General features: G+C 40.6%; 1 protein-coding gene across 1 annotated transcript in view; it reads right to left on the bottom strand.

The window, feature by feature from the left end:
* Positions 1-2,719, bottom strand: part of Tmem30a (transmembrane protein 30A) — a 28,460-nt gene extending 25,741 nt beyond the window's left edge. The window contains exon 1 of the mRNA XM_075965132.1: positions 2,152-2,719. Coding sequence (XP_075821247.1) covers positions 2,152-2,676 — 525 coding nt within the window. The 5' untranslated portion in view covers positions 2,677-2,719. The remainder of the gene's footprint in view (positions 1-2,151) is intronic.
* Positions 2,720-12,624: the final 9,905 nt, after the last annotated feature.

Below are 12,624 nucleotides of genomic sequence, written 5' to 3'. Positions count from 1 at the left end.
GCACCATGTCTGGCTATAAAACATTTCTATTATTTTAATGTGTACAAGTATTTTGTTTGCCTGTCTGTAGACCACGCTGATGTCTTTCTGATGCCTGCTGAGGCTGGAAGAGGATATGGGATCACCTAGAACTGTAGTTGAAGACAGCTGGGAGTCACTATGTGGGTGCTGGAAATCAAACCTAAGCACTCTTGCAAGAGAAGCCAATGCTCTTAACTGGTGAGCCAGCTCTCCAGTTCCTCCTGTTAACTTCGAATAAACCTCAAAGGTTTTTAGTCTAAGCCAGCAGCTAACAAAAGGTTGAGGAACTAGGGAAGTAACTTAGTGGTACAGCACTTTCTTGTGGCCCTGAGTTCAATGGCCAGGACACAGAGTAGGCACATGAACACGTATGTCCCTTTTGGAAAAGCTCTCTAGGTTTTTCTCATAACCCCAGGCCCAGTTTGAAATAATTTTGCTATCTATCCAACACTCAAATTTTAAGCATTCTATCTGCATGAGTTGGTGTTAATACAAAATTTCCAGTTCCTAATTTCCATTTTCTTTCATTTCAAATGTGGCATTTTAACATAGCATTGTTTAAACCAAAGTTAACCAAAAGTCATAACAACTATCTTGCTTCTGTGAAATCTTAGAAGAAATTCATTACTCGATTCATTTTAGAGATTAAAAAACTAGCCTTCAGAGAAATAAACTGCCCAAATCCAAGGTAATTAAAAGTGGCAGAGCTCAGATTTGAGTACTGCCGGACACAGACGGGAACACAAGTGTTTCACGTATGAGGATTTCTTTTATTATTATTTTTACATTCTGGAATATTTGTATGGTCTTCTCCATTTAAGCATACCTAATCAGGAAGTCTGCAATCGAAAACGTTCTGAGATCAAAACTTTTCTAGTGTCCAAACCAAGCCTTGGGTTTTATATTTTGGAGCATTTTAGGATACTTGTGCAGGAATATCACAAGGATAAAAAACAGGACGATAAAAATATATGCCAAAAACATTTGCTGTGAACTTGCTCTAGTCAACACACTGAAAACGATTCTAAGTGAAAGATTTTAGAAGTACACGCTAGCTACAATCCTTACTGTCATGAACACTAAAGCACTGTGCCGTTAAAATATAACAACCTTTCTTATATGTTAATGTTGTAAATCAAGCTATAAAAAGGTACCAATACTCCTTAGCTAAAATAACTGGGGAAGTCCAATTAAATCACACACGTAATCTTTATTTTTAAAATATGTACACAAAATGTATGTATACGGCAGAACAGAACAAAGCGGGGTTACTCAACATCACTCTTGGCCATCTCAAACAGACCACAGCTCCCTAAAATATGGAAGGGGCCCTGTAGATGTCCAGTACTGTCCACCACGCAGTACTTACATTCTTTTATCAGCCAGTCTTCGCCACTGCAGATGGATAACGATGCTGTGATTGTGGCAGTGGACAAATCAAATGTTTCCCCCGGTTCAGTGTTTCTATCCTGACTAAGTAAAATGTTCAGAAACAATGCCAGGGAAATTTTTTATAGCTAGACCCCAATTTATTCCGTGCGGAGTCACTGATATGCACAGTTTTAAAAAAAAATCAAGCAGGGAGAACTGGGGCAAATGTTGAGCACAATTGGAAATAAATACTGGCTAAAAGCAAACGAGAAGTGACGTTTCATGTTTTTAACTACACCACGGCCAGCAACTAAAACTATCTAATTAGCTCAAAATGAAAGTTACTGTGTGCTCTGTAACATGTGACAAATTTCTTCACAGAAGAATCAATACATCTATGACTCCGGGTCCTTCAACAAAGACCAATTTGTTAATCTCTGTGTCCGGGAATAATCCCCACCCAAGTAACAACAGTGACCCTGCGCGCTGCCTACGAGTTTTATCTAACTTTTTCCTTCTCTCCTGCTAGAAAAACAATTACTCTAACCCACAGACAACCACACAAACTACCCAATAAATAAATCTTGTCCACCTGACATTCTTTCCGTTCCCAGCCATGTAGACCGAAAGCAAAAGGAACCTAGACGCCAAAACTGCAAACTCAGAAAACCCGCAGAAGAACCCGAGGCGGCACCGGAGGGCGGGGCCCGCCTGTCACCTTCGGGGAGCCAGGGGACCCTCGCCACGCCCCTCCCTCACCTCGATCTCACGGATGTTGTTGGAGGTGACGAAGATGCCGATGCCAATGGGGATGAAGATGAGGCCGATGATGAAGAAGGTAGGCAGCACCGTGCCGGCCGTGAGGATGGGCTGCCAGGCGGGCAGCCGTTGCTGTTTGAAGGCCGTGTTATCCGGCCTCCGGGTCTTGGCAGGGCCCCCGGGAGGACACGGGGGCCCGCCGTCCACCTCATCCTTCGCGTTATAGTTCATTGCCCTCGGCCCCTGGGCTTCGGCTCGGCCACCTCCAGCTGGGCTGCCCAGGGGACCAGCCTGCCCACTCTGCCAGGCGCCGTTGCCGCTACTGCCTCCTCCGCCCGCACCGCCACCGGGTAAACGGAAGAGGCGGGGCGTGCTACTGCAGACCGCCTCTGACCGGAAGCGGGAGTCTTCAGGAGCCGCCCCAGGGAGGAAGAGAGAGGAAACAGGGAGAAGATTGAGGGACGAGGGGAGGGAGGGGGGAGGAGGGTTGAAGGGGGAGGGAAAAGGCGGACGCACCCTGATCATCTGCCCTGTGACGACAAAGTGAGGGGTTTAGGCCGGGCGCGCGACGACGTGAGCGCATGCGCGGCCCTGGGCGACGCCGCGGCGCTTGCGCCCTGGAACGCTTGCGTCTTCGCTTGCCACGGGCCGGGGGCACTTCTGTTTGTTGTCGTTATCATGGACACTGAGGTGTAAATTCGGCGCTGGGTGGATTTTTATTTTTAAGGCTACGCCTTCTCCGACGGAAATTGTAGCGTTCCAAAGTCCACATTGTTTAGAAGAAGGTTGATCCCTACTGAGTTTTAACTCGCCATTCAAAGTGCGGCTGTGAATTTAAGTGTGGAGACCCGTTTGATGTAAAAAAATCAGTAACGTGACCTAGTTTAGCTCTAACCCCTCGCTCCTAAACGATGCTCACTTTCTTCCCCTCCCATCAGTGATCTTCGTCTTCTGCACATTGATTTAGAAGATTTATTGTAAACGTAGTATCGATTTAAGTTGATAATTAAAAGGCAGAGCACTTGTTTAAAATGAAGTAGTTCATACTTGAACCTACCAAGGTAACACTCATAAAGAGACTAAACTGTAATCCAGCACTCGAAAAACAGTCGGGCTATAATACCAGGCTGGCCCCGTACAATAGAAAATTGGTTGACAGGAGGTTGGATTTTTTTTCTTTTTGCTCTTCTATATTTTGCAAATTTTCTCTTAAGAGCATGTAAGTTTACAAAAATAACTATATAGTATCTACATTATTAAATTGTTTGAAATCCAGACCATCTGACAACAAATGCCCACTTTTAAAAGGCTTTATCTACAGTTTTGCCTTTTGATTGGTTCTCATAATTTAGAATTCACAAAGTTTTTTTTTTTCAAAAGACCAGAAGCATTCAAGTCAAAAAACTTAGTGGAATATAATAGTTGGTGTGGTCTAATAATAACTAACTTGGTACGGTATGCTTTTCTGTCTGTGATTTCAAATTCTTATTTTCACAAAGATACTTTTGCTATCTTGCTTTGGCAAAATCCGTTTACCTTCAAGCTCAAATGGAAAACAGTCAGCCATAAAGAGGCATACCCTTCTATCTTTGTAAGTTCTGTTGATTAGTGAAATGTTCATCACAGTTTGGGGGTGATCCTGAAGTCTTTTTTCCCCCTCCCACTCTTGTTTGGAACGTCACACAATTAAATGTGTTAGTTCCTTTACCTAGTTTCACTACTCTACTTTTTAAGAATTTTACTCTACTTTTACGACTGGTTTTACTACTATGGTCAAGCCTTCAACCTACAATTGAAAATATTCAGGGGAAAAATGCTTCTGTGCTAATAAACGTGGAGATGAATTCCATCGTTACCCTTTCAGTGGTTATTTGCATTGGTTTGGGTATTAGAAATAGTATAACCTCGAGAGGGTTTAGAGTGTGTGGAGGAAGGACACAGGTCATTTACAAGAGCTACACCGTGAGAGTTAGATCCACAGGTTCCTGGAACTTCCCTTGAATACGGCAGGACATCTTCGCTTTAAAGCTTTGGTGCTATTGTTTTAGGAGTCCTGATCTGATTGTTCCTGGTGTGCTTTTCTGCTTCCTCTTTCCTTTTGTTTCTCGTAGGAGAGATTAACTCTTTGTATCTTTTTATTAAAAATCCAAAGGTGGCTGGGTGCTGGTGATGCACACTTTTAATTCCAGCACTTGGGAGACAGAGGCAGACAGATCTCTCTGAGTTCCAGGACCATCAGAGCTACATAGTGAGACCTTGTCTCAAAAAACAAAAAACAAAAAAAAAAAAACAACAACACTTTTAAAAAAGTGGGGTTTATGGTATTTCTTAACGCTGTCAAAGCAACATAGTAAGTACAATGCATGTATGAGCCTAAGCATAAAAAATAAAGTTGAAATGGTAAACTATATGAAAATCGTACAATCTGAAAAGTTAGTTTAGCTTTTGAAATATAAGTTACATAGTTTTCATCTTTTAGTTCAGTGACTGCATTATGTCACTAAGCCAGCAAGAAAAGAATGTAGAAGAATAGAAACTTAATGTTGCCTAGAAAAGTTGAAGGGGAATGAATACCACTCACTGTTCTTAGAACACAAGTTTCCGAGGAAGTACATCACCACCACCACCACCACCAAGACTTAATTTTTCTGTGTAGCTTTCTGTGTAGAATTTTGTAGGCCAGGTTTACCCCGAACTCCTTTCTACCTGTCTCTGACTCCCAAGTGCTGGGATTAAAGATGTGTGCCACCGCTGCCCCAGAGAAAGTCTTTATTGACTAAGAAATAGCGTAGATGCTTTTCAGTATCTTTTGCTCCACTTCTGCTCAGTTAAACACAGCTGCTTAGAGACTAGGGTGGGCCTAATTAATTCTTGAAGTATCCCTGATGATTTTTAGGAGGGTGATGCAGATTTTGTGTGATACATTTAGTTTACTATATGTATTATACTAGAGATACATTCAGTGTGGGTTTGAAAAAAATACTTTTAAAAACAAATCTTCTCTTAGTCCGGTGGTGTTGGCACACGCTTTTAATCCCAGCACTTGGGAGGCAGAGGCAAGCAGATCTCTGAGTTTGAGGCTAGCCTGGGCTACAGAGTGAGTTCCGGGACAGTCAGGGCTACACAGAAAGACCCTGTTTGAAAAAACAAATACAAAACCATCTATCTGGTCATGCATGGTGCTGCACATTCATAATCCCAGCATTTGCAAGGTGGAGGCAGGAGAATCAAGGCCAGCACCGGCTACAGGAGACCCTGCCTCAAAAATAAGGACAGAATCAAACAAACAAAAGACCTCTGCCTGATTTTTATGTAGCGTGCTTACTGAATTCTTAGATGCTTAAGAACCCTCTTGTTCTCATGCTGAGAGGTTGTTTGGCCTGATCACCACTGTTGCAGGCTCTTGCACAACCAGTCAGCAATCAGAAATACCAGCTAAACAAGATACTTTTATCGTGAGTCATTTAATAGGACAATGACACCAAATTTCAGAAATTTGAGGAGACAGCCTCCAAACTTAAAGAATAAGGTTTCCTTTCTCACTCTGAATGAAAGGCTGTCCAGCAAGACCCCAGACTTCACAACTCCCATTGCTTCTGACCTCTCAGTTGAGTTCATTCCCAACAGGTGTCATCAATTATAGACAAGAGCTTATTGTAACATACGGTGCCATCTCCACGTTGACAGCCAGCTGACATCTGTCACAGGTATAACAGAGAAATTAATTATTTAAAGGGGACTAGAATAGAAAGGGAAAAAGGCTTAGCTTATTCCATGAAAACCATAGAGGTAGAAAAAACTTGCCTTTAAAAATGTTCTCTCATATAGGGAGATCATTTTTAGACCTATTTTTAGACTTTTTTTCTTTCCATTTTGACAAGTTTTATATTGTTAGAAATTCTAGGAGTTGGAGGTACATTTCTTTTACTTTTTTCGTTGAGTCACTGCTACCTTTGAAGTTACATATTGCTTTAAAGTAACTCCGACTTCTGTCTGAGCTCAAGGGGACTTAACACCTGCCTCCACCCCCGCACTTATTATCTGGTTCTGAAGGGAATCTGCTTACATCTGTCTCACTAGATAGAAGCTCAAGGCCAGAGACTATTTATTCTTTTCTAAAGGCCCAACACTTGGCAAAAGGCCTGGAACGTAAAACATATTCAGTAAATCCAGAGCTTACCTGGCAATTCAGTGAATTCACATTGGAGGAGATTACTGGCCAACACACAATGGCAAGAGTGAGCTCTTTGCTTACCTGGCAATTCAGTGAATTCACATTGGAGGAGATTACTGGCCAACACACAATGGCAAGAGTGAGCTCTTTGCTCTGTGAGTCTACAGAGTGGTTGTAGGAGGCCCCTTTATGATGTCAAACACTAAGCTGTAGGGAAGGAAGTCCTCATTCCAGAGACAATGGAATAATGACCAAAGGCATCTTACACGGTATGCTTTGTTAATACTCTGGGCGATCAAGTTGTTCTCCAGCAAGAGTTTGGATCGCTGTGGAAACAGATGTCTCCAGTGACCTGAATTTGGGTGAGATACCTGTTTTGTTAACTGTGGTGATCTGAGAGAGAATGACCCCCATGGCTCACCAGGAAGTGGAACTGTTGAAAAGGATTAGGATGGGTGGCTTTCTTTGGGTAACTGCGGGCTTATTGGAGAAGGTATGTTACTGGGAGCAGGCTTTTAAAATCCCACTGCAGACCTAGTCTCCCTGAGGATCAGGATGGAGCTCTCGGCTACTTTTCCAGCACCGTGCCTACGTGTGTGCTGTCATGCAAATGCTCTTTTATAAGAGTTGCCATGGTCATAGTGTCTCTTCATAACAACAGACCAGTAACTAAGACTTTAGCTTGTACGGTTAGTTCATGTCTCCTGTTCTCTGCTGGAACCAGTGCACCACGTGGCAGCCAATGCCTGGCCCCTTTGAAAAGGGAAGTAAAAATGAACGTGTCCATTTCCCTTGTTAAAGCATCACAGACTGTCTGGTTCCCCATTGGTGGCCCCTGGTCCTTACAGACACCATATCTTCCTTTAGAATCAGGCATTCTGGATCTAAAACTTTCTGAGGGCACAGAAGTTTCTGGGAAGGAAGTACTAGCGAGCAGTGCTTTAGTGAAGAAGAACTTCATGTCTGAAGGACTAATCCTCAAAGAGCAATTCATTGGGTGCCTACAAAACATACGGAACTTGAATTAACTTATGGCCTCCTACAAAAGACATGAAAGAACTATGCATACAGAGCAAAAGGGGAAGAAAAAGAAAAAGGGGTAGGGAGAGGATAGGAGAGAGAGCAAATGTCATTGTGATCAGGGAAGAAGGTTTGAAAATTGGGACAATAGGGAACTTGAGGGAAAGGCCTCACTCTAGCAGGGATTGCCATTTAAAAACATTTATAGCTTAATGAAAACAGTAGAAATATCCAGTGATCACAGTTTTCAAGCATGTTATTACTCCATATACCTTTTTCATATGTGTGTTGTCATCATTTATGAAACATGAACATAAGATTATATTTCAGATTTGAATCTTTACTATGGTTTGTCAGTGGGAGAAACATTTGTCTATAGGTGTTTTAGTGGTAACTTTATTTTGCATTGTTATTTTTTATTTGTTTTTTTCTGTTTCTTTGGATTTTTTTATTTGCCTCATTGTTTTGCAGTGGGAGTTTTATACATCTATAAAAAATAAAAGGAGAATAAATTAAAAAAAAAAACATTTACCCATGGAGTTGGGTGTAGCTCTGTGGTAGAGCACATGTTAAACATGTATGAGAACCAGGTTGAATCTCTAATACATAAAAAAAAAAAGACAAGTAATGGTGGCACATTCATTTAATCCCAGCACTCGGGAGGGTGAGACTCCGAGTTCAAGGCCAGCTTGTCTACAAGAGCTAGTTCCAGGAAGGGCTCTGAAGCTACAGAGAAACCCTGTCTTAAAAAACTAAAAAAGAAAAAAAAAAGTATCAAGTATCTTGTATAAGCACGAGACGCTGTGCTGAAGCTGTGTCCAGTTTCTTGAATTCACTGTGGGCAATATGCAAGGCTTTTAAGAAGTGTATAAACTGAGCATAGATTTGTACAATCCCAGTTGTTATAGCTTCAGTCTGTCCCCCAGAGTCCAGTTTACTGAAGGCTTGATCCCAGTTTACAGTGTTTCTGGGCTGGGGATAGTAAAACCATAAAAGCCTATGGAGGAGGTTCTAGCAATGGGTGTTTTAAGGAACACTATTGCTGTGACAAAACCTGTGACCAAGGCAACTGAGGAAAGGGGGCACTAGCTGGGGGCTTACTTACAGTTTCAGGGGGTAAGGCCATGGTCATCGCACAGGCGGGCATGACTTGGGAACAGTAGCTGAGAGCTCTCATTAGAAATTCTAGCTACAAGCAGAACAAGAGACTGGACCTGGTGTGATCTTTAGTAACCTCAAAGCCCACCACCAGTGACACCCCTGCCTTAAAGTCACACCTCCTTCACCAAGGTGATGCCTCTCAATCCTTCCTAGCAGTCCACCATCCGGGAACCAAGCATTCAATCATATGAGCCTATGGGGACCGTCATTATTCAAACCACGACAGAGGGCGTGCACCTGAAGGGGATATGGGGATTTTGTTCCCTTATTTCTTTTTGCTTCCACGCTACTGTGAAGTGAATAGGCTCCTCTACAACAGACCCTCACCATGATACACTGTATGCAGCAGAGGCACGCACCATGGTACACAAAAGACCTAGGTTCAACTCCTAGCACCACCCACATGGCAGCTCACAATTGTCTGCAACTGTACCTGGAACTAGAAGTTACCCTGAGTCCTTTACTTGAAGAGAATGTCTCCATATTTGACATCTTTCCAATGTAGGAACCTTGGCTAAGTTTTCATTTCCAAAGTAGATGATGTACCCTGTTGCCAAAGAAGCCTGGGATGAAGGAGCTGTTCTGTTTTCCTTCCACATGGTCACTGACCTGAGCTCTAAGGTTAACAAATTCATTTAAATGTAGTTTAGACCCTGGAACCTTTTCTCTTGTAAAATTCAAATTAATAATGAGTTTTCAGCCAGTGTTCTTAAACCATGGTGCCCTCAGGGCTTCTCTTCTTCGTTTTCTTGATGGTAGGATATACTAGAAGCATTTTGGCTTAAATATCCTTCCTTTTAAAAAATGTTCTTTTTACATTTTTTTATTTATTTTGCGTGTGTGCATGCATCTCTTTATGTATGTGTGGGAGCTCCTGTCTCACAGTATACATTTGGTGATGAGAGAACACGTTCAACCATGTGTGGGTCCCAGGGATTGAAATCAGGCTGTCAGGGTTGACAGCAATATCCTTTTCAGTCTTGCTGGTCCTTTGCCTCTTTGATAGTTACATCTCTAACTAATAAACACAAAAAAACACATTCCTTTATTCCAAGCAAGGAAAAGGTAAGTTAGGACTAGCTCTGGGTATGGGCCATCATTTCTGGCACCAAGCTAAGAGATTAAGTATAACTCACTTCACCTCCATCCCTCTTTACGGAAACCATTTCCCAAACTTCCATTACCCCATGCCCAGCAGCAGAGCCTTGGGTCTGTTTGCTCTGCTGAGGAATCTGCCTTTAGTTTAACAATAGAAAGCTGTAGAATAGTACCTGAACACTGGTTGACACTGCCTTTGGTGATGGACCCTCTTAGCCAGTTCCCTGTCTTAAAAACCTGACAAGTTTAATTTTACTAAGGAATCAAAACTACAGTGTAACTGGGAAGAATAGCTTTCCTTTTGACAGTTATTTTGCTACCTCTACACAACCATAGTGAAATACACTAAGAAAATATGAAATGTGGAGCTAAAAAAACTATTTTAAAGCAAATGATTTTGAACAAAAGGAAGTTCAGGAGCTGGAGAAATTGCTCAGTGGTTTAGGAGCACTTGCTGCTCTTGCAGAGAACCTTGGTTTGGTGCCCAGCACCCACATCTGATGGTTCAAGACTACCAGTAACTCCAGTCCCAGGGGACCTAATGTAATCTTCTGGCCTCCTGGGTTATTTCATGGACATGATGCAAATAGATAGATCCATACATACATACACTTGGGCACATACACATAAAATAATAAGTAAATTGTTAAAAAGTTGTAAATTTATTTTAAATTGTTTTAATTTTATGAATATTGTGTTCTTATGTAAAAGAATATTGCACAATCCTTTTCAATTTCATTATCATTTTTTCATACTCTGGTGAGATTTCCATGAATGTATTTGATTGTAAAAGTAACACAGAATATCTTCATTGTAATCCAATCACCTATGAAGACCTGAAAACAGGGTATTACATTCACATAAAAGATAAATACGTAAAGTCATATGGCTTCAATGTGAAATAATAAACTTATGTACTTAATATTGCTTAAAGGAGGCAAAATAGAGAATGATAGGAAAATAGAATATATTTATAAAATCCCTCCAAAATATACTCTTGCTTTTGAAAGCTCCATTAAAATCTGAAGAATTCTAAGACTGACTGATCACATTATACATTTATTATACTGGAGAAACAAATACTTTATATTTTTTTTAAAAAATTAGATTAGAAATTCAAATTTGCAGTGGCAAAGTAACAAAATATATTAGATGATAAGGTGAAATTCCCCAAAATAACTTGAACCAAAAACAAAAAACAAAAAAAAAAAAAAAGGAGAAAATGCCTGTATCTACCATGGCATCCACAAACATATCTCTCCCAAGTGAAACTTTATTTTCCATAGACAACACAATTATTATGTAGTTAGGAAATAAATACTGAAAAATTTTAAAAACAAATACTGATGGTCAAAGAACTTCTAATTTTTATATTTTATTACAGATGTTTTTATTCTTTTCCTTCCAATTGTTCTTTTTAGCGTTGGTTTAGTAGCAAAGGTAAGAGGGTGTGAGCCTCAGGTACCAAGTATGATTTTAAGTTTCATTTTGCATTTCTGTCATTTTTAGATGTGTTGCTCAAACAGTTCATGAACATGCTCAAACAGTTCATGAACATGCTCAAACAGTTCATGAACATGCTCAAACAGTTCATTAACATACTAAGCTTCTGCTATGTTTTTTCTGCATTTCTGGGAAAGTTCACCCGTGGCATTGGGTAAAAACATCACATGCCTAATAAGCCATTTCCTCCTGCTTTGCCCTGACGTTTACAAGCTCTGCATTCCTGCAGTGGTGTCTGTGCTGCTGTTGGTGCTTAAACTAGATATCCCACATCACGATTTCTTAATGGCTGTCTTAGGAGTCAGCAGATTCATATTGCATGTACAGTCTGAGCATCCTGTGCATACACTCTATCCATTGTCTTCATCAAGCTCAGTGCTTCATGAACTCTTGAAAAAATGTAGAAGATACAATGAAAACCAAAATCAAATACACAGAAACTGTTATCAAGAGGAAAGGTATAGCCAGCATTGTGACTTATCCTTGTAATCCTAACGCTCAGGTGACTGAGGCAGGAGGATCGAGTTCAAGCCTATATTCAGCTACATAGTTTTTGAGGACAGCCTGTTCTAAATAGTGAAATCCTGTCTCAAAACACAAGTGTAAAGGCTGGGCTTTGTATTGGACGCTTTTATTCCTAGCACTCAGGAAACAGAGAGAGGCAGATCTCTGTGAGTTCTACATAGTGAGTTCCAGGCCAACCAGGGCTACGTAGGGAGACCCTGTCTTGAAAACAAAACAAAACAAAACAACAACAAATCAAGCATAAAACAAATTGATTAGTTCAATGGTACCTTGAACTAGAAATACTGATTATACTTCAGGAAACATCCAAATTATTCTATCCAAAAATTAGTCTCATTCAAGTTGATGACAGTAAAAGAAATTGGAGTTATATGATGTAATCTGGGTTAGTGCCAGAATTTTCTGTGAAGGCAGCTTACAAGTAGACAAGGTTGGTAAGATGTGATTGTGATCTTGGTCGTATTCTATTTTTTAAAAAATTAATGGTTTCATTTTACTTATCTGTCATTCATGTTTAGCCAAAGACACTTATTGTAAGGTAATCAGAAAAAGTCTCAGCATCTACCCAGATGACTGGTTCCAATATAATCTTCACTATCTTTACAAATACCAAAATTAATTACAACTCTGGTGGGAAAAAAAACCCATCAGATCCAAATACACATCTTAGTAATTTTTTAATTTAAAGCAAATAATTAAGCTTCAGGCAACTGTGCCACCTAAATACTTTACCTCCCTGTCAATATAAAAATACTAAATAAAGCTGGGCAGTGGTGACACACACCTTTATCCCAATAGTCAGGAGACAGAGTTAGGCAGATCTCTGTGAGTTCGAGGCCAGCCTGGTCTACAGAGTAAGTTCAGGATAGCTAGAGCTATACAAAGAAGCCTTCCCTGTCTGGAAAAACAACAACCTAAATAAAATAAAAACTGTTTTGTGATTGAAAATATTATTACATTTTAGCATTGTAATAAAACTTAACAACGCTTTA

The sequence above is a fragment of the Microtus pennsylvanicus genome, chromosome 3, assembly GCF_037038515.1.
Source record: "Microtus pennsylvanicus isolate mMicPen1 chromosome 3, mMicPen1.hap1, whole genome shotgun sequence".
NCBI classification, from domain to species: domain Eukaryota; kingdom Metazoa; phylum Chordata; class Mammalia; order Rodentia; family Cricetidae; genus Microtus; species Microtus pennsylvanicus.
Note: the sequence above shows the minus strand (reverse complement) of the source record. Positions and strands in the feature narration are given on the sequence as shown.